At 40.5% G+C, this 22,186-nt stretch overlaps 1 protein-coding gene across 2 annotated transcripts in view; it reads right to left on the reverse strand.

Moving 5' to 3' along the window:
* The window catches only part of WDR11 (WD repeat domain 11), an 88,931-nt gene that overhangs the window by 12,391 nt on the left and 54,354 nt on the right, over positions 1-22,186 (reverse strand). For both annotated transcript variants that reach the window (XM_075935350.2, XM_075935349.2), the window contains exons 17-23: positions 16,518-16,624; positions 14,820-14,934; positions 12,050-12,221; positions 10,818-10,926; positions 5,562-5,624; positions 4,298-4,363; positions 544-715 (exon numbers count right to left, since the gene is read on the reverse strand). In XM_075935350.2, coding sequence (XP_075791465.1) covers positions 544-715; positions 4,298-4,363; positions 5,562-5,624; positions 10,818-10,926; positions 12,050-12,221; positions 14,820-14,934; positions 16,518-16,624 — 804 coding nt within the window. The remainder of the gene's footprint in view (positions 1-543; positions 716-4,297; positions 4,364-5,561; positions 5,625-10,817; positions 10,927-12,049; positions 12,222-14,819; positions 14,935-16,517; positions 16,625-22,186) is intronic.

Below are 22,186 nucleotides of genomic sequence, written 5' to 3' on the forward strand. Positions count from 1 at the left end.
CACATTTCTATTTTGAGTTAAAGATGATTAGTAGTTCTTAAATAAAAAATTGTTAAGACAATCATGGTAAACCAAGCCAGGCCTGTGCGCCTAAAGATATGACTGTATGTGGCTGGGGGCAAAGCTTGTTAAAGTTTTCTGGTTAACAGAGTGCCAGATAACAAAGATTTCACTATAATACATAAAAGTGAACTTTTTTCATATGAATCGGAAACGCCTGCCAAAAATATGTGATCATAAAAATATATATAAATGTGATGTATAAATAACTGTATAAGAGTATAATAATATTTATTTAATAAATCTCACACAAAAACCCAGCCTTTAAATAGTATTGAGTGCTTTAAGTTCACAATAACCAGTACAATGAGAGTTCAGGGTAAAACTCCATTATTAGCACACAGTCATGCACCTTTCATTTTTAAATAAAAGTGAGGCACTTGTATGAAGGGGTTCTAAATTCAAAATGGAAGAAATGCTCTTGTAATTTTGTTGATTTAGACACATACCTAATAAATACTACTTAAAAACAGTTTGCAATACCTGGAAATAGGAATTTTCACATAGTATGTCGTAGCATATATCCAATGGGTTGATCATTTTTTCTTGAAGGCTATCTGTAGTTTTTGCAGTTAGTAATTTTTCCTGAGAGAAACTATGCAAATAATGTGCAGCAACACTCCAAAAATGCAGTTCTGATTCATCCCCATAGAGTCTGAGAAGTCAAAAAATCAAAATGAAACAAACCTACCATTATACGTTGTAGCTACAACATCAGACTAATTTAAATTCACAAACCCAATAATATAATCACTAATATTGATTAATTTTAGATTTTATTCCATAACACACTGAATTATTACTAAATAGTATAAAATATATTCTTTATTCAGGGAATAAGGTACATTCTTTTTGGCATCACAAATATAGTGGGTTACAAATTAGACTTCTTATGTACAACATCACAAACAAATATCACTTTTGAAATATGTTCAACAAACTAGGAAGTGGCAAGTTGGAGGAAAGACATAAAAGTTTCGTTAAGGCTCAGTGAATCTCTCCACAAACTAGCACATAATCTATTCTTAATGGGGTGTCGCTTTATGCTTTACCATTAATAGGGGGCTGCGCCCCCTGCTTGCTACACTTACCAAACCCCCTCTTACTGGCCTCTTGCACTGAGTCCAGCTGCACTCCACATGGCCCCAAGTCACTCACATCCTCCTCCGCTCCTGCCCCACTACTCTCCTAGACAGGCCCTTCTATCCGAACACTCTCAGCCCATCCCGCTGCTTGCATGCTTCAATCACCAGCTATCCACTCCCCGCACTTCCTGCTCCTGCCCCACCCACCAATAAAATAAAATAGTTAGTTTGTGTGCAGAATTCAGAGCCTCTCTTGGCGAGCACAGGTCTACAGAAAAGTGATCTGTCAGGAAGGGCTATGCTCTGCAGGCTTGTGAACCTCATGTGTAAATGAAAACCAAATGCAATCAATAAAACAGACCCAACTCCAAATGAATCCCCATTGTTCCAGTGGCTACGTAGGTAGAGAATTCCCTGCTCTCTGCACTGGTTACTGCCTATCTTTGCAGGGTGGCAGTACTCCAGATGTGCCCTTCTAGGGCTATGTCTAGACTGCAGGCTTCTTTCGAAAGAGCCTCTTTCAAAAGATCGCGTCTAGACTGCAGGCGGATCTTTCGAAAGAGAAATCCGCTTTTTCGAAAGAGAGCACCCAGCGAGTCTGGATGCTCTCTTTCGGAGACGGCCTCTTTACATTGAAGAACGCCTTCTTTCGAAAGAGGAACTTTCGAAAGAAGGCGTTCTTCCTCGTGAAAGGAGGTTTACCGCCATCGAAAGAAAAGCCGCGTTCTTTCGAAATAATTTCGAAAGAACGCGGCTTGAGTCTGGACGCAGGGGAAGTTTTTTCGGGAAAAGGCTACTTTTCCCGAAAAAACCCCTGAGTCTGGACACGGCCTAGCTGGCAAGCGAACTCCCGCTGCAGGGCTAGGACATGCTCCGCGCAGACAGGGAGCAATGGAGAGAACCAGATTTGGGTCACACGAGAAAAGAGCCCGGTGGGTAATCTGGGTCACAAACCCTTATCCTGAAGCTCCATGGCCCACAGCCCACCCTATCTCCTTCCATCCCTATCCCCACCTCCATTCTTAGGCCCCTTCCTCCTGCCTCCATTCCTACACCCACTATCCTTCCTAACCCTTCCGTCTCCCCCAGCCCACACCGCTTATCCCTACCCCCACCTCCTTCTTCCATTCCTACATCCCCATCCTTCCCTAACCCCTCCCCCTCCACATCCCCAAACTGCCCAATCCCCTGCTTCCATTCCTATATCCCGCTCATCCCCACCATCCCTCTTTTTTGCACCACATATCCCCTTTCTCCCCTCCCTACCCCTTCCCACGAATTTTTCAAGTTGCGCACCCCTTCCCCTCAGGAGCACCATCAGGCTGAGCAACACTGCCCCAGCCACTGCAGTGGGAGCCACAGCCTGCCCCCAGCCCTGCCCTTTCCGAATGGGCTTTTTTGGGCAGCTTTGCTCTGTGGCGAGCCAGGGAGTTCGGAGCACAGATCGACCACTCCAGAGAGTCTGGGAAGTGGCATAACCATGCTGTCCCCAAAGAACTGGGTGTGCGATGTGGCCAAGACCTGTCCAGCTCACAGCGGGCCCAGGAGAGCACACCTGAGCCAGCAGCCTGGCCCTGGGCCCTTAGCATACACTAGAGCGGCTCACTTGGGGGGGAGGCCTGCAGCGTGGTCCCCAAGTGCTGTGGCCACACAGAGCAAAGCCGTGGGCTTGGTAGGCTGGAGACAGGGCAGAGAAGCAGGTAGATGCTGCTCCAGGGGGCTTGTGAAGCCACTCCCCCTTTTCACGGAGTGGCCATTTGATCAGGGCTCCTGGGGAAGAGGGGAGGCTGTGCGGCTAATGGCAGAGGTGAGCAGCAGGACACAGAGTGATGTGATGATGTCACACTCTCATCCCGCAGGAAATTTGTTTTTACATACACACACACACACACACACACACACACACACACACACACACACACACACACACACACGGAGGGAGGGTGGGAGGGAGAGAGAGCGACCGACCGACCGACCCAACTTTAGGGAAAAAAAAAATCAATCATGAAAGGTTGGAAGCAACTAAGAAACTTCATAAGTTTAAAATTATTATGATTTGGGTAGAATAATATGCAACACTGGTCGTGAAATTAAAAAAACCCTCACTTTTTCTTTGCTTGCATAAAGGCCTACGTTTTAGCTCTTTGGGAGAAAGATTGGACTTATTCTACATATCCTACAGGTTGCACCTCTATAAACTGGAACTTTCTGGTCTAGCAACATCCATGGTCCGGTAGGATCACGGATGTTCCAGGATCAGAGAGTCTAGATGCACAGCCCAGTGCAGAGCTCAGCTGGGCTGTGTGAGGGGCGAGGGCCTGGGAAGCTCAACATGTGGTTCAGTTGGGCTGGTGGAGGGAGAGCTGGCAGCCTGGCATGGGAGGGGAGGAGGAGAAGAGCCTGGAAGCCCAGTGGGGTGGCAGGGCAGAGGCTGGGGCCAGCAGCAGGGGGGGCCAGAAATTCTCTCCCCTGCTCCAGAAAAATCTCTCATCCAGGTCCCATCAAATTCCAAGGGTGCTGGACCTGGGAGGCCCAACTCTTTTGAACACTGTATAAGTAATGCCTACTATTTCAATGTGGACATGGTAGTTCTAAAATGCAATTTATTTGTCCATGATAAAGGTGTAGTGTCACTGTAACAAAAGGGTACGTCTACATACCAGTGTTACTTTGGAATAACTGAGGTTATGCTGGAATAACACAGTCCGGGTCTACACTACAGTTACTTCGACATAATGTCAAAGTAATGTTGAGCTGGAGGGATTCTTACTCAAACTCCTATAACCCTCATTTTACGAGGAGTACGGGAAGTTGGAGGAAGAGTTGGAGGAAGAGTGCTTTTCCTCGGACTTTCTGCTGTGTAGACAGCGCCAAAAACTGAAATAAGCTATTTTGATTTAAGCTACGCAATTGACGTAGCTGAAGTTGTGTAGCTTATTTCAGCTTTAGCCCTGCTGTGTAGACGTACCCTAAGATAATAACTTAGACACCTCTCCTTGAGATACATGCGCATTCTTAACTTTATGGACATCATTAATGTGATTCATTTTAGCCAAACCACATACATGTTTAAAATTAAGCAAAATTGTTACTGCTGATGGGGACAGGATTATTAAAAAAACCTACAATTACTTTATTTGAATTTCTTTTACCTTGCAACCAGCAAACACCTCTGCAATACAGTAAATTCAGGATCAAGCATAAGTTTCTTGATGTCACTGCAAAAAAAAAGAGTCAAATTTGACCTGTAATAAGCAGTTCATGATTTTTAAAAACAAGTTCTATACATCTAGGAATTAAAGTTTAAAAATAAACACAAGCCTTTTATTTCTTCTTGTCAGATAAGGAAATTAAGTTTAACTCATGCTGACCTAAACAAAAGCCTCCATAAAATATTTAATCATGTCAACTATACAAAGCTGAAGTATGTCTAAACCTTTAAAAGAAGCAATTCACAGTTTATCAGTTTTAATAGTTAAAATCAATCAGTCAAGAATGCCTTTTGACTTACTTGAACTGCAATACATGTGAACTACCAGAAGGATATACTTGAAGCTGTAATGTCGTTTTATAACAATTCATTATATTATAAAATTAATGTAATAACAATGTCATAATTCTACAAATATAATCTGGATGGCATCACAGGACAATAAATAAATGTATTATCAATATATGAATATAGGTTTGCATGCATTTTTCTGAATTCAGTAGAAAATTAGCTTTTTATTTGGGATGCAGGGAAGGAAAGAGGAAGTGCTTCCAGTTTCTTGGCTATAAAGACTGCCTTAATAGTTTTGTACTGCCATCTGTTGGCTATGCAACCAGGGAGACTGATGTAATATCACCAGAAATATGAGCTTCAACTATAAAGTAACTTATCTTGAAAGGATTCAGTTTTCAAAAGTGCCAGTGTGATTTTCTCTGGCCAGGATTTAAAATTCTGCATATTTCATTTTTTTTTTTCCAGAGGCTGCACCCACTTGGCCCAGAAAGCATTCTAAAGAGCAGCTATGTTGAGAAATATTTTTCTAATAAACTATAAGTGCCATTTGAATTAAATAATGAGTACTCCTGGGCCTCCTGCTGATAGATAGCATCGTCTGTGACATCAACAATGTCACAACCCAAATGTCACAAAACAGATGCGAGTTTCATCTGACTGTTAAGGCAATGTTAAACAATTTGTTTTAAGGAAGTTCTCAGATTTGGGAAGAATGCTACTCATCACTTTTCAATAGACAAAGCAGGTTATTAAGTATGTTCAATTTCATTTTGTAACCCAAATATTTATCTCTAAACATGGCAAAATGTTTGAATGCGAAAATAAAGCAATTCCAGATTAACTACTAAATGAAAAGCTGAAACCTCAATCTAAGGTATATCTTGTTAAAACATTAATAAAATGCTTCTTACTTGGACAATGAATCCAGCTGTTTTTGAAGCAGGTTTTTAATATTTTCGTTCTCTGGATAGTCACTGCAAGGAAAACATGTGGTTTAACAGGAATATATAGTCTAAGAATTTTACATTTTCTCATAACTAAATTGGCAGTATTATCTGAAATTCAGTTTAGACAGAAAATCTTGGACATCAAATACTAGTTTCCAAGTACTAATAATAGCCTATTCTTCACTCCTGCTCACCCTCATTACTTTCACATCTTTGTTATGGTCTCCTTTCTCTTCACATTTCCATCTTACTCACTCACCTTTAGGTTTCCCCTTTCTCCTATTGCCTGTGAATTCCTCATCCTCAATCCCATTTGTCTCAAGTTCTTTTCCTACCTCCACTTTTTTTTTCTCTATTGCTTACTTCTGCTTATTTTCAGCAATAATAAATCCAATTTTAACCATCCTCTTATTCTTTTGCCCTTGATGCCTAGCAGGCCCACTGCACCATGACTTTCCCATACCGGTTCCTCATTCACTCTCATCCCCATTTCCACTCTTTTTTCGGCTACAGTAGAATATCAGATTTATGAACATCCGAGTTATGAACTGACCTATCAACTACATTTCTCTTTTGGAATCAGAAGTACACAATCAGGAAGTGGGAGTGTGGGGGAAGCAAATACTGAACAGGACAGTACTATGTTAAATGTAAACTATTTAAAAAAATAAAGGGAATGTTAAAAAATATTTGAGGAGGTAAGAAAATTGTTTCTGTCCTTTTTGCATTTAAACCAAGATGGTTAAAAACAGCATTTTTCTTTTGTACAGTAAAGTTTCAAAGATGCAATAAGTCCAATGTTCAGTTATAAACTTCTGAAAGAACAACCTTATTTTGTCCTGAGTTATACGCAACCAAGTTTCATAACTTTGAGATTCTACTGTGAGATTCTACTCTGAGAATGCCCCCTTTCATTACCAAAAAAACCCAACAACAACAACAAAAACCAATCTCTTGGAACCCATGGAAACCCGGATTTCCTTTTACAATACTTTAACCTTAATTTTCAGAAGTTGTTAATGATATTGGGTGCTTTACTTTTTAGGTGCCCACTTGAGAAACCTAAAAAGGGCCTACTTTCCAGAGGATGGGTACTCACAATTTCTGAAAACCACTCTCCTTTAAGGAGTCTCCAGTTAGGCACCCAGAAATAGAGACACTCCAAATCACTACCCACTTTGGAAAACATAGGCAAGTATGTTTGCAGTGATTCTTTCACATGGCAGCCTTCACTTCTCTCTCACCTTCCACACAGAGGCTTGTCTTGGTTGGCAGGTGTGTGAATCTACACGACATAGGCTTTCTATATAATACGTGTCTGTTTGGACCCTGTTGCTGTGCACTAAACATTCTCAAGTGAGCTTGAATGTCATAGCAGTGTAGATAAAAACATAAGGAATTTTTACATCATGGCAGCACAGTCCATATGGTCATATAGATTGTGATAGACTAGTGAAAGGTATATCTATTCCCCAGACAGACAAACCCTGAGAGGACTCCCAAGGGCTGCAGTGAAGGTGTCTATCTTCTCCCCTCTAGCTATTACATGGGGACCTGGGAGATGGGTCGGAAATGGGAGGGAGCGTGGGCTACAATGGCAGAGAGAAAGGAGGGTCAGGGCAAAACTGGGAGGCAAGGTCAAATCAGGATCTTAGATGCCTATATACAAATGCGAGAACTATGGGAAATAAGCAGGAAGAACTGGAAGTGCTAATAAATAAGTACAATTATGACACTGTTGGCATCACAGAAACTTGGTGGGATAATACACATGATTGGAATGTATAGAAGGGTACAGCTTGCTCAGGAAGGATAGACAGGGAAAAAGGGAGGAGGTGTTGCCTTATATATTAAAAATGAACACACTTGGAGTGAGGTGGAGATGGACATAGGAGACGGAAGTGTTGAGAGTCTCTGGGTTAGGCTAAAAGGGATTAAAAACAAAGGTGATGTCACGCTAGGAGTCTACTACAGGCCACCTACCCAGGTGGAAGAAGTGGATGAGGCTTTTTTTAAACAACTAACAAAATCATCCAAAGCCCAAGATTTGGTGGTGATGGGGGACTTCAACTATCCAGATATATGTTGGGAAAATAACACTGCAGGGCACAGACTATCCAATAAGTTCTTGGACTGCATTGGAAACAACTTTTTATTTCAGAAGGTTGAAAAAGCTACCGGGGGGAAAGCTGTTCTAGATTTGATCCTAACAAATAGGGAGGAACTAGTTGAGAATTTGAAAGTGGAAGGCAGCTTGGGTGAAAGTGATCATGAAATCATAGAGTTCACAATTCTAAGGAAGGATAGAAGGGAGAACAGCAAAATAGAGACAATGGATTTCAGGAAGGTGGATTTTGGTAAGCTCAGAGAGCTGATAGGTAAGGTCCCATGGGAATCGAGACTGAGGGGAAAAACAACTGAGAAGAGTTGGCAGTTTTTCAAAGGGACATTGTTAAGGGCCCAAAAGCAAGCTATTTCGATGTGTCGGAAAGATAGAAAATATGGCAAAAGACCTCCTTGGCTTAACCACGAGATCTTGCATGATCTAAAAATAAAAAAGGAGTCATATAAAAAATGGAAACTAGGACAAATTACAAAGGATGAATATAGGCAAATAGCACAGGAATGCAGGGGCAAGATTAGAAAGGCAAAGGCACAGAATGAGCTCAAACTAGCTACGGGAATAAAGATGACTTTTTATAAATACATTAGAAGCAAGAGGAAGACCAAGCAGATGGTAGGCCCACTGGTCACTGAGGAGGGAGAAACAGTAACAGGAAACTTGGAAATGGCAGAAATGCTCAATGACTTCTTTGTTTCGGTCTTCACCGAGAAGTCTGAAGGAACGCCTAACATAGTGAATGCTAGTGGGAAGGGGGTAGTTTTAGAAGGTAAAATAAAAAAAGAACAAATTAAAAATCACCTAGAAAAGTTAGATGCCTGCAAGTCACCAGGGCCTGATGAAATGCATCCTAGCACACTCAAGGAGCTGATAGAGGACGTATCTGAGCCTCTAGCTATCATCTTTGGAAAATCATGGGAGACAGGAGAGATTTCACAGGACTGTAAAAGGGCAAATATAGTGCCCATCTATAAAAAGGGAAATAAGAACAACCCAGGAAACTACAGACCAGTTTGTTTAACTTCTGTGCCAGGGAAGATAATGGAGCAATTAATTAAGCAAATAATTAAGGAAACACTTGGAAAGTGGCAAGGTGATGGGGAACAGCAAGCATGATTTTGTAAAGAACAAATCATGTCAAACCAATCTGATAGCTTTCTTTAATAGGATAACGAGTCTTGTGGATAAGGGAGAAGCGGTGGATGTGGTATACCTAGACTTCAGTAAGGCGTTTGATACGGTCTCACTTGATATTCTTATCAATAAACTAGGTAAATACAACTTAGATGGGGCTACTATAAGGTGGGTGTATAACTGGCTGGATAACCGTACTCAGAGAGTAGTTATTAATGGTTCACAATCCTGCTGGAAAGGCATAACAAATGGGGTTCCGCAGGGGTCTGTTTTGGGACCGGCTCTGTTCAATATCTTCATCAACGATTTAGATATTGGTACAGAAAGTACGCTTATTAAGTTTGCAGATGATACCAAGCTGGGAGGGGTTGCAACTAATCTGGAGGATAGGGTCATAATTCAAAATGACCTGGACAAATTGGAGAAATGGTGTGAGGTAAATAGGATGAAGTTTAAAAAGACAAATTCAAAGTGCTCCACTTAGGAAGGAACAATCAGTTTCATACATACAGAATGGGAAGCAACTGTCTAGGAAGGAGTACGGCATAAAGAGATCTAGGGGTTATAGTAGATCACAAGCTGAATATGAGTCAGCAGTGTGATGCTGTTGCAAAGAAAGCAAACATGATTCTGGGATGCATTAAGAGGTGTGTTGTGAGGAAGACACGAGAAGTCATTCTTCCACTCTACTCTGCGCTGGTTAGGCCTCAATTGGAGTATTGAGTTCAGTTCTTGGCACCACATTTCAAGAAAGATATGGAGAAATTGGAGAGGGTCCAGAGAAGAGCAATGAGAATGATTAAAGGTCTAGAGAACTTGACACCTATGAGGAAAGGCTGAAGGAATTAGGTTTGTTTCATTTAGAAAAGAGAAGATTGAGGGGGGACATGATAGCAGTTTTCAGATATCTAAAAGGGTGTCATAAGGAGGAGGGAGAAAACTTGTTCATCTTGAGCAAGGTAGATTTAGGTTGGACATTAGGAAAAACTTCCTAACCGTCTGGGTAGTCAAACACTGGAATAAATTGCCCAGGGAGGTTGTGGAATCTCCATCTGTGGAGATATTTAAGAGTAGGTTAGATAAATATCTATCAGAGATGGTCTAGACAGTATTTGGTCCTGCCATGAGGGCAGGGTACTGGACTCGATGACTTCTCGAGGTCCCTTCCAGTCCTAGTATTCTATGATTCTATTATTGTAGCTCCTACCACTTTTTCACTCCATTTCCATCTTTGAGCAATATCCCATTCAGCTTTCCTCTTTGCTTCCTTTCAAAGCTGAAATCATTGGTTCCCCAGTGGTCTCACTGCTCTCTATTTCATCACAAAACTTTGGGGAGTTCAACTTTCATCACTGTGTCCTTCCCAGTCCTTTTTGGTTTCAGTTCCTTATTTGACATACTTTACATTGCATTTGCATTAAGGCCATATTAATAATATATATATCATTCATATAAAATGACATATACTGACCATATCATTTGTACACTGATTATCTTCTTATATTGCAAACTTCTTGTAGTCTACATCTTGCCCTGAACAATCGTTATGGATCTGTGCTATTGCACTAGAATTAATAAACGTTACATCCTCATAAGGCGCTCCATTCTAAGAGGAATCTACACCACTTATGAGGAAACATGATCATCGGTGTAGAGGCAGGGACACCTGGAATTCTTCTCTAGGGACCACCTCTACTTTGAAAACAATTTGCTTTAGAATAAAAGCATAGTATTGTTTTTTGATAAAATAACAGACAATTGCTGTTCACTTAGAATCTCGCTGTTTTCAAAGGCAGGTAGGAAAGCGCCACTAGAAAAACAAACTTTTGTTCTGCCTCTTCATTCTGACTGCTCAGTAAATGTTCAAGTTGACCCATTTAACAACCTCCTACCAAAGAATACATAGGTGAGCTGTGTGTGATAACAGTTAAAAGTTTGGACACAAAATTAAAACAAAGCCTTACATGTGTAAAATATCTAGAGTCCATTTATCATTCCATGGCTGATGTAGCAAGAAGGATTTTAAAACTAATGAAGCCCTTGGAACAAGGAGATAAGGGCACCACACAGGCTCTGAAATAGAAGAGAGGAAGTGAGGAGAGAAAAGATTCACATTAAAAATCTCTAAGTAGCTAACTTCTAACGATACAACAGTTAACAACTATAAAATGTATAAGTAGCTGCCTGTGCCAGAAGACAAAAAAATTAAATGTGGGTCCAGATTATAATCTCAGATGTACAGCATGGATCATTGCTAAACAATTTTCTAAGAGATGCAGTTAGTCACTAGACATTTACGGCCAGAACCTGATTTCCTTGGTCTTTGGCTTTTAGTTTAGTTAAAATATGGTTGAAGATGAATTTGCAAAGTCAAATATTAGAATTAAGCAGAGACGTATGTGGTGGATGCTTCTATAAAGCAGATGTGAAAGAAGTTCATGCCAAGATATGCCAGAAGGCATCAGCCTTACATATCACAATTACTATGGACTCCAGTGAAACTGAGTCTTTATCACAGTATTCAGGAATATCTGCAGTTAAAACAGGAGGCATCAATATGGTTTTGTAGGGAAGAGAAATTAAACATATCTATACTGAATGCCTCTAAAAAGCCTGGTCAGTATGGATACCTGTGCTTAACTATTGCTATAATGAGTCAGATTGGTGACCCATCTAGTCTCTGATACCAATTAGACGCTCCAGAGGAAGGGATTAAATTCCCTGTACTAAAAAATTATTGAATAATCTGCTCCTATGGCAAGTTTTTTTCTAACCTCCAATTTAATGGAAACATCCACTTTCGGCCATTCATTCAAACTCTGGAAATGTATAGCAGTATAACAAAAGCACTCATCATAAACATGACTAAAACTCATGCTGTGCATGTAAATGACTGTTCTAATGAAATTAATGTATACATGCATTTAATGCATAGCTATGCAGATGAGACTAAAAAAGCAAAACATGAGTTATTTAGAAATACCAAAAGCTGTATAACTGATTAGTATAAAACGTATCCATATTCCCAAAGTTTCTGATGTATGTGAACTACCTTATCCCTCTGGCTTACACTGAAGTCATTTTTAAATAATAAACACTATTTTGCACATCTTTCTACATGGAATATATTGCAGACTGTAGCAAAAGGGAAACTATTCAAACCAGATGCATTAGATGCTGTTGAGATTTCTCAGACCTGTTAATTCTTGTTCGTCCATTCTAAAACATGCTGACTTCATAGTTGTCTCTAAAACTCTGATGCACCCATCATCTGATGCCAGGATCACTTTGTCTGAGGTACACCAATCCACATCCACTATTCGGAAGTTGACATTTCTTCCACTCCTTACGCTGCTTACCATCTGCACCTTAAAATAGAAGACGTTTTCACTTTTACAATGCTGCTAATGACACTGATCAAGATTGAGTTATGCCTCGTAAAGCCATTTCACAGAACTTGCAAGCTGGGTGTAGCTGGAAGGGCTAGGTGGCTTTAAGCTATCTTTGCACTCTCCTGATTCTGGAATGCTCTAGGGGCTGGAAAGGCCCTTGTACAATACAGAGATCTGAGAGCTTGCCTAGGTTACATTGCCTGCTCTATGGGCCAGGGTACTCTCTGATACATGCACCCTGCCTCCACTCCCCACCTTTACCAGTGGTCCTTAGAGAGCAGCTTAATTCTGCAATGTTCTGTCCCAGATACAGACCCGCTTTACACTGTCCCAGTACAGGCAGTCCCCGGGTTACGTGGATCCGACTTATGTCGGATCCCTACTTACGAACGGAGTGACTCACCCCGCACTAGCTGTGCCCCCCCCCCCCCAGCAGACCGCCTAGACGCACCGTGGTCCCACCGCCCGCGTCCTCCGTGGCGAGAAAAGCCGCTCTGCGTCTCCCTAGTTGAGAGCTTTGCTCCACGTCTCCCTGGTCAGCTAGTGCGCACCCCCCCCAGCAGACCAGGCTTTTCTCGCCGACGCCTGGGGTAGAGCAGCTGGGGCGCTGCCGGGTTGGTCCCGCAGCGCCGCTCCTCGGCGCTACTGGACCAACCCGGCAGCACCCCAGCTGCTCTGTCCCAGGCGTCCAGATTCAGCCGCTGTTGAAACTGATCAATGGCTGAATCTGGACGCCAGTTCCAACTTACATACAAATTCAACTTAAGAATAAACCTACAGTCCCTATCTTGTACGTAACCCAGGGACTGCCTGTATACTAGAGTGGTTTGCAGTGAAGGGGCCATTAGGCCTGTTAGCAAGAGGGAGGATCTCATCAATTAAGATTCTTTTCTCTATCTAGATGTGTGTATAAACTGATAGAACTGAATCAGGCATGAGAAAGGGGAAGCAGCAGTTCTGTGGCGTGACACTAAAGATGACAAAGCTCCACCACAGACATACAACAGGGTTGGAGCATCACAACTTAGAAAGAAGTTCTGGATACAGAACTTAGGAGTTGTGGTTCTCATAAGTTGTTTTCCTGGGTACAGACAGATTTTCAATTGGAAGTCAAAGATCATTTTAAGGCTTCTACCTTAAACCCTTCTTCCATTCCCAAAAGAACTATAGGGAGGAATAACCAATAGCACCAATATTCCTCAGACATCATTACTGGAGGAGGGTTGTGGCCAGCTCTGCTTATGATATCCATGGAGTTAAAGATCACACGTCCTCTCCCTATGAAATCATCCAGCTCTAATCATGTTCATGTCTATGGACCTCTAGAGGGGGGAATGCAACTCCACCAGGGCTGGCCTTACCATGAGGCGAACTGAGGAGGCCACATGAGGTGCCAGCCAGACTGTGTGTGGGGGGAGGAGGAGGGGAGCGCACCACTAGGACCCAGAGTGTAGAAAATTGTGTCTGCTGCTGGTGCATATGTATTCTCTCTGCTCTAGATACACAGAGATGGAGGAGTGCTGTGCTGGAGGAAGGAGGGCACAAGAGACCTTTCAAAGTTCTGGCCCAAGTGAGGAGGCATGGGGGCGTCATTCGAGCTCTCCACCTCAGGTGCCAAAATATTGTGAGCCTGCCCTGAACTCCACCAATGCAAGATGTATCCCAGAAATTTTGAGAGCATTTTACCTAATACAGGTTTTTCTTGCAGGAGGAGAGAAGCAGGACCAATATTAATACCAAGTGTCTGGCCTTCCCATATTCTCTAGGGTACGTCTACACTAGCCCCCTAGTTCAAACTAGGCAGGCTAATGAGGGCGACCGAAATCCCGCACTTCATTAGCATGTTCCCGGGCGGCCGCCATTTTGGAAATTGACTAGCCCGGAGTAACTGCCTGCGTCTACACGCAGCAGTGCAACGGGAGTTTGAAGTAAAGCCCTTAACTCGAATTAGCTGTTAAACCTCATTCCAGGAGAAATAACAGCTAATTCGAGTTAAGGACTTTACTTTGAACTCCCGTTTCTCTGCTGGGTGTAGACGTGGGCAGTTACTCCAGACTAGTCAATTTCCAAAATGGCGGCAGCCCAGAACATGCTAATGAAGCATGGGATATTTAAATCCCGCGCTTCATTTGCAATTTCGGTCACCCTCATTAGCCTCACTAGTTCGAACTAGGGGGCAAAGGTAGACATCCCCTAATAAGTTAAAAGAAAGTTCTGAAGGCAATACAACTTTACAATTCCATAAATGTAGACATTCAGTAAACTGACAAAGTTTTGAAAGGGATATTTTTCTATTCCAAAGAGTGAGTTCAAAACACCATATGCATCTAAAACACATCAGAAGAGTGTTAAAATTGTGTATTTCAATAGAGCATCAGCTTTCTTCTCAGCTAAAAACAGATTGAAAAAAACCTAAAATGTCTTTGCGAAAACACTGGCTGACTATTATACATATGTCAACAATAGATAAATCTGGTTAAAATAATAGTTTAATTGCTTAGGTGCCTGACCTTCTCTAATGCAAAGCAGAATATTTTTCACAAAAGCAAATACTGATAAGAAATAGATGGCCACCTCTGTTGTGTCCCAAACTTCAGCTCCATCATTGTACATTGTTATCAGTTTTTGATTTCCTTTCCCAGGTGCAAAACGTATTTTTCTCACCCAGCTTCGGTGTGTAGGGATGCCCCTAAGGACAAGAAGATTCAATTTCATTCTCAGGAATGTATATAATATAAATTATTAATATAAATTCCTCCTCGAGCATTTACACTTTGATCCTGTATGAATCTGGAGAACTAATCTTCCAAGACTATATAAACAGACGATTAACAAAAACACACAAAATATAAAAAACTTACAGATCTATAAAAAATGGCTGTAGGAAGGGAAACTCAGAACATCTTATACTATTAAGTATTAACATTTCTTATGAAATAATCTTCCTTGGATTAAACATAACAAACCAGATTTTTCAATCAATCTTTCGTTTCATTTAAGTCAGTGGAACTATACCAGCTGAAAACATTCTATATCACAGAACCAAAATGTATGGTAAATTTGGTACAAGTGATCAAAACTCGATTACATTTATAATGTCTAGACAAGTGATGCATTTACCTGATGCTTTAAAAGGGCTAATTTCAAAATGCTGAAATCAATTATGAGCCAGATCAGTAGGGAAGAAGAATTTAAACAAAAACATCTGAATGATAACGGGGTAATTGTCTAAGGACACTTCATTAGACTCCCCAAAAGCCACAATCTCACACTAAGGAAGACATTTGCATTGGTTAAAAAATAAAAAGGTCTGATTTAGAGGGTAAGTAAAGGCAGCTATAAAAGAAAATCTTACAACAAATAACAGAGAGGAGGGACTTGATTATAGTCTATTAGGGATGTAGTGATTAGTCGACATTATCCGATAAGCATAAACTTATCAGATAGTCAATTAGTGACTCAACTAGGAATTCTCCCTCGCCCCCACTTGCTACCTCTATCAGGTGGAGACAGAGGGGAGCAGGAGCTGCTGCTGGGGGGCAGAAGTGTAGTGGGGAAACAGCATGAGTGGGGACCAAGCAGTCCTCCTCTGCCCTGTGTTCCCCACTGTGGCCGCTACAGCCTTGCGGGGCTATGGTACATTTCAAAAGCAGATGTGGCTGCAGGGAGCATGGGAGAGTGGGGGACTGGTTGAGCAGGGGACTGCAAATTGCATTGACTATACAATTAGCTTGATAACTGCATTTTAACATCCTTAACAGTCTATAAGCACCTACATGGGATTAAATATTTGATAATAGGCTCTTCAATCTAGCAGAGAAAGGCATAATAAGAACCAGTGACTACATATTGAAGTGACACAAATTCAGACTAAAAATAGGATGTACATTTTAAAAAGTGACGGTAAATAAACATAGGAGCAATTTACCAAGGGTCATGCTGGATTCTCTATCGCGCGTGCTTTTAAAATCAAGACTGGATGTTTTTCTAAAAGATATGCTTTAGCAATTATTTTAGGGGAAGTTGCATGGCTGATGTTAGACAAGTCCGACTAGATGATCACAATGGTACCTTAAGTCTATGAACATAGTCCAACGTCTTTCTGCTTAATCCATCTCTGGTACGGCATGATTGAGAATTTTTTTTTTTTAAAAAATACAGTCTTGAATAGTTACATCAGACAAAACCCACTCCTCTAACACCGAGAAAAAAATGTTATACCCGTCCATCTTTCTATATGAATTTTTACTGAGATTTTACTGACACACATACCTGGACATTCTTGCTTTCAAATCCCAGAAGTTTAAGTTTCCATCTACATCTCCAAGAACTAGTACATCTCCTTTCCAGGCAATGCAAGTAATGATACCCATGCTTCCCTGAAAGAATTTCAGAAGAATAAAACTATGTAATTAACAGTAGCATACATATGCATAAACATATGACAATAGATGAAACTAATGAGCGAAATTCTTCTCTATTACAACAAAGCAATTCAGCTGAATTTAATAGAATTGTTTTGGGTCAGAGGGCAGAATCTACCACATCATATTTTTGAAGACTTTCCCCTGAATGGAGTGTTTTGTATTATCACCTTTGATTTGGGGTTTTAAAGCAATGAAAAGCTTTTGTGTTCCTAGCTGCCTGCAAACCTCAAATGACAGGACTCAACTATTAAACTCACAGAACCAATACCCTATACTAGGAAACAGAAATAAGAGGATTCCAATTTGACAGAAATTTATTTGAGCCTTCATGTTTGATGCAAGAAAGTGGCTGCACTTCAAAGCAGCAAAAAATTGTTAAGGGTTCCAAAAAGAGAGCTCTGACCCATTACAAATCTGTAGCAAACCCGAGCCCTTTCTGTAATTACAGCTTAACAAATTATTAAGAAAACTCACACCAAGGTTAATTATTAGAATGCAACATTCAGTTTTGAACACTGAAACAAAATATTAAATTTTACTCAGATTTAAAATCATAAAAGCTGTAATTAGTCTGCACATAGATATTAATATTTCTTATTCAACAAACTGCTCTCAAGCTCCCCCTTCCATGTCACAAAGTAAAAAAACATATGAATGTAAAAAAAAAAACCCAAAAAACAAGTGCTATGTTTAACTGAGATAATGCATTTTCCAACCAATAATTTTGTTGTGCCCTTGAAAAAGTAGGAGACCCAGGCTATGTCTCCATTACAGAACTTTTTCAGAAAAACAGCCGTTTTCCTGAAAAACTTCACTTACATCCACACTGCAATCGCGTTCTTTTGACCAAAAAAAAAAAAAAAAAAAATTATATATATATATATATATATATATATACACACACACACACACACACACACACAGAGGGGTTTTTTCTGACATTGGTAAACCTCTTTCTACAAGGAAGAAGCTTTTTTCCAAAAGGGCTCTTTCGGAAAAAGGCGTATGTGGATGGGGAAGAGGGAGTTTTTCCGAAAGAAGAGGAAAGAGGAAAAAGCACAGGGGCCCTAGTGGCCATTCCGTCCATAGTAGTCACAGCTTACATGTGATATAGCATTCATTCATTGTGGATCCTCTCTTTTGAAAAAGCATATCGATTTTTCAATGCGCTTTTGCCATGTGGACGCTTTCTTTCGGAAGGAGTTTTTTCAGAAGATCACTTCCGGAAAAGCTTCTTCCGAAAGAAGCTTGCAGTCTAGACATATCCCCACGTTCAATACCTAGCTCAGTATCTGTGTGATCTTGGGCAAATCACTTACTCTATTATCTCTCTGATGGGAATCACAGGGGTGATATGAAGACAAATTCAATAGTAATTGTGAAGTGCTGAAATACTATGGTAATGAGACCCATATAAGTACTTAGATAAATAATTTTCCACAATTTTACAGACATGAAAACAATACATCTTTATATCAACATGAAGTGACAACCTCCAAACTTTATGATTAAAGGGTGCCTGCAAACATTTTTCTCCTTGTTTGAGAGGTTATAATGTATTATTTGCCTGTAACACTGTCTTCAAAGATAGAAGCCTACAAAAAAAATCCAAGATATTGGGTCATTAAATCCATTGTCTAGCACAAATAATATTTGTTCTTAAAGACTCCCACATCACTGTGGGTAGCAGGCATAGTGTTCAACATGGATTTTTCACTATAAACACTGCTTTTTTTGCGATGGTACTTCCCGGTACATAGTACCAGCAGCTTCAGTCAGAGCTCAACAACTTTTCCCCTGGAGAACCGGCATCATTTTTTTTTAAAACAAAAAAACCCACTGACTATAACCATAATAGACAGTCTGGGAACCTATGTTCTAATTTGATTGCTATAACCCAGGGGTGGGGAACCTCAGGCGTTGGGGGCCGGATCCCCCTGGCTTGCCCGGATCCGGCTCCCAAGGCTCATTGGTGAGCCTGAACTGGCACTCCAGATGCCCTTCCCCTGCAGGGCTGGAGAACACAAAATCTGCTAGCCTAGGCCCACCTAGGCTCTTGTATGCAATGTGGGGAGTGCCTTGCTCCTCAGCTGGGGACCACAACAGTGAGGGTTGGTTTTTGTTTTCGTTCTGTTTCTCACTTGTGTGCAGTCCCCAATTCATTTTTCTGTGGGTCTGTGGCCCCTGACCCAAAAAAGATCCCCACCTCTGCTACAACTTCTGTAAAATGAAAGTGAGAATTAACAGTCTTTCAATCTTCTAAAATAGAGGGTTTTAATAATTTGGATGGCATCTTAACAGACAGTATTATGGACTCACATTCTTTCCTCTGATAATTATATGTAAAAGTAATTTTAGAAAAATATTTTAAATAGCTATAGCTTCTTTTAATAAAATTTAGAAGCTGAAAATGAGATGCAGCATCAGTGTTTCCTCTAAGCTGCGTGGCAACACATCCCCACAGCTGCTTAATGAGCCCCGCGCAGCTAGGGGCACAGGATTCACACACAGAGCTGTCTGGCTAGGGGAGAAGCACTTCTCCCTCAGCGACAGCAGCTGCTCCCTGCTGAGAACAGAGCAGCGAGTCTGTCTCGACCCAAAGGAACATGTCCCCTTCGTACCACCTGTCCAGGACTCATTAAGCAGTTGCACGGCTGTGCTGCCTGGTAGCTTAGAAGGGACACTGTGCAGCACTATACTCTATATGGGCCATCAGCAAAGGGGTTAATTTACCACTGGTAGACATGAACCATACTTATTAGGGCTACCATTAAAAAATTACCACTTGGTCAAAACCAAGACCATGCATCTGAACATCAGACAGCCTGAAATCCAAATTTTGTGGCTTTAGCACACCACTAGAAGTGATGTGTATTTAAGTACCTTTATCCTAATATTTTGTATATTCTTTACTCAAACTATGAATCTGTTCAGAGGTATTAATTAAGAAAAAAGTAATTCTCAAGAGACTTCTGGTCTGGAATACTTTAATATCACCTGAGTATGTTGAACAAACTTTATAAACTTTCTAGGAAACTATTTTTGTCTTAAGCTAGAGCTCAAAGTATATGAACAACTGCTATAAAATGTTTCTATCCTAATCAATTTATAATGCTCAGACATATTTAAAAATTACTGTCTAAGCTATCAGACAATAAATATCACACATTAGAAGCATGGAGACTGACATTCTGGTATTTGATTTAGCGGGTTCAATTTAGAATGCTGAGGGTAACTCCAGCCAACACCTGTATTCCTCGCAGTTGCAAGGAGTAAGGGAAGCCGATGGGAGTGTTTGCTCCCGTCAGCCTCCCACTGTGGGGATGCCACCAAGATCAGTTTACTGTAAGCCCACTCTAGCTACGTATTCTACGTACCTTACGCAGACCTTCCAGGTCTAATGCAGACCTGGCCTAAACATATGATTATATCAGTAACTTTTTGATGTATTGTTGTAGCTATATATGGTAGCTATATATACTGGCACACCGTATACAAAAAATATTTTAGAAGACCTTGGCCTTTAAGAAGATTCGTTTATGTAACAGATAAAAATAATCACTGCCTCTTTCCTAAATTCTGCAAATGTTCTCTTAGAAATATATAAGTTTCATTCAATCATAAGGGAAAAATATTATACCACAAAACAGCAATTTTTCCATTACTTGTTTTTTTAATGCTCCCCATGCTCAAGTCTGCTCTAAATTATTTACTAAAGCCATCAGAGACTGGATCCTTAATAGGCTGTCTCTTTCTGTGAAAGCTACCACTTATCTTTTACAACACAGAACACAGAAGATAGAACAGAAAGATTTTTGCAATATCTTGATTGCTGGCCTGAACAAAGAGAAAGGGATAATAAAATAAGTCTCAGAGGGATAGCCATGTTAATCTGTATCTGCAACAATGAGGAGTCTTGTGGTACCTTAAAAATTAACAGATTTATTATTAAGCTTTCGTGGGTAAAACCTACTTTATCAGATACATTGGAGCAGAAATTTATAGAGGCAAATTTAATGTGATCAGATTAGGACTGAATAAGGCTTTAGAATGGTTCTCTCACTACAAAGGTTTTATGGTACCTCGAGACTCCTCATTTTTTTTAAAAACAGTTGGAGGGGGTAAAAGTACCTGCAGGACAAGGTCCCTTAACTCTTTTACCAAGGAACAAGTCATCTTTTCCTAGAGCAACCCAATTACTTTAGGAGTCATAGGAGAGTGTGATCTTGGGTTTCAATCCTTTTCAGAGTATATACTGCTAACTATGCCATATAATGTTTGGTTAGTAAGCCTGAGTACCAGGCACGGGAGAATGGGGGGAGAGGGGGCTAACCAGAGAATGCCAGATGTCACTTACAGTTAAGAGGGGTTATAAGGATCATTGGTTTATTCACTAAATCACTGCATAACAATTGTACACAAACTTTCTATTTTCTGTCCCATGAAGAAAAAAAATTAAGACTTTACTACTGAAACTTAGGATATTATTCTATACGCCTTACTAAGGCAAACTTGCATTCGCTTCAGTAACAGGCTTAACAGAAGAACTGCACATGCTATTAGCAAAAACAGCAATCAAACAGAACATCTGCAACTTAAAATATCTCAAGACTGAAAATAAAAATAAATGGAAAAACACTGCCACTACAGTTCTTTGTGTCAAAGACAGCACTGTGGCCAGTAAAAACATTTTGTACTTAGGCATCCAACTATAAGCTAAATTCAATCACATCTTGCTTCAAGGTACAAGTAAAAGCTCAAACATTTCTCCTATCCCAAACCCCATCACATGCATTTAACATGCAGTACGGCACAATTGCTTAGCAGCATGTGATGGTGTATTGGGCAAAAGGTAGGCTTCAATTTCTTGTGAAGGAATAGTTATTGGCCACTACCAGAGGCACACTACCAGAACTGATCGACGAGTAATCTGATCTAGTGTTGCAAATCTTGTATCCCAGGGCTATCACTGATGTACTGGTCACCACTGAAAATGAAAAAACAAACTCAGACTCCAACCCCACAAACACACAGGTGTTTAAATTTTTATGTATGTGAAGAGTTTCGTTGAGCTAAAAGGGCTGTTACACATTGAAAACTATTTGTGTGTGTGTTTGCAGAATCAAGCCTATAGATGTTCATATTAAATGCAATTAATCACTTAATGAAATGTTAAGGACAAATAGTTAAAATCACATCACACACTGCACAAACTAAGGTTCTGACAGAAATGTCAACTTATTCATTTGTACCTCTTGACGCATCTTATGACAAATATGTACACATTTAAATAGGAATACTAAACGTCGAAGGTATCTCTGCTGTTAGAACATTAAAATCAGTCAGAAAGTATAAAAATTAAATGTGCAACCTTAGGCTATGTCTACACTGCCCCCTCCTGCCCCCAAAATATGCAAATGAGGCTAAGCGTGGAATATCGCCACACCTCATTTGCATAATTTTGAGGCTACGTTTTTGTGCAAGAGGCTTTTGCGCAAAAATGAGCCATCTACA

This window comes from Pelodiscus sinensis, chromosome 8 (genome assembly GCF_052426305.1).
Source record: "Pelodiscus sinensis isolate ZL-2025 chromosome 8, ASM5242630v1, whole genome shotgun sequence".
NCBI classification, from domain to species: Eukaryota; Metazoa; Chordata; order Testudines; family Trionychidae; genus Pelodiscus; species Pelodiscus sinensis.